The sequence below is a fragment of the Geospiza fortis genome, unplaced genomic scaffold, assembly GCF_000277835.1.
Source record: "Geospiza fortis unplaced genomic scaffold, GeoFor_1.0 scaffold1, whole genome shotgun sequence".
Taxonomy (NCBI): Eukaryota; Metazoa; Chordata; class Aves; order Passeriformes; family Thraupidae; genus Geospiza; species Geospiza fortis.
The window spans coordinates 8050809-8051290 of NW_005054320.1; the positions used below are offsets into that span (position 1 = coordinate 8050809).

The 482-nt window shown below is 72.4% G+C and overlaps 1 protein-coding gene across 1 annotated transcript in view; it reads left to right on the forward strand.

Annotated features, from left to right (window-relative positions):
* The first annotated feature begins 14 nt into the window (after positions 1-14).
* The window catches only part of PTMS (parathymosin), a 3727-nt gene continuing 3259 nt past the window's right edge, over positions 15-482 (forward strand). Inside the window, exon 1 of the mRNA XM_005420601.2 lies at positions 15-395. Within this exon, the coding sequence (XP_005420658.1) occupies positions 348-395 (48 nt within the window). The 5' untranslated portion in view covers positions 15-347. The remainder of the gene's footprint in view (positions 396-482) is intronic.

The following is a 482-nucleotide window of genomic DNA, read 5'->3' on the forward strand; positions in this document are numbered from 1 at the left end:
CGGCGCCTTGCGGGGACCCGCGGTGCGCCCCCGCTGCCGGGCGGCCGCGGCTGAGCGCACATTGTTCTAGCGGCCCGTCCCTCTCCCCTCCCTCCTCCGCCTCCTGTCCCTCTCTCCTCCCTCCCCAGGTCCCTCCTTCCCTCGTCACCGGCGCTGTATAAATCCCCTGCCCCGGCGGATCCCCCCACCGCGGGAGACCCTGGTACTTTGGCCCCCGGGGCGGGATCCTGCCGCCGCCTGCGGACCGCTGGGACTTTGCGCTCCCGCCGCTGACCCCTTGTCACTCTCGCTCTCCCTCCCTCGCACGATTCCCACCGGCCTCTTCCCTTCGCAACCAGGGGGCCAGGATGTCAGAAAAACGCGTTGAGGAGGCACCGGCGGAGCTGAGCGCTAAGGTGAGACACCTCCCTCCCCTCCCGCTCCCCTCTTCCCACCCTCGCGACCGGCGGCGCTCCCGGCGGGAGGGGAGGGAGCGGGCTCGG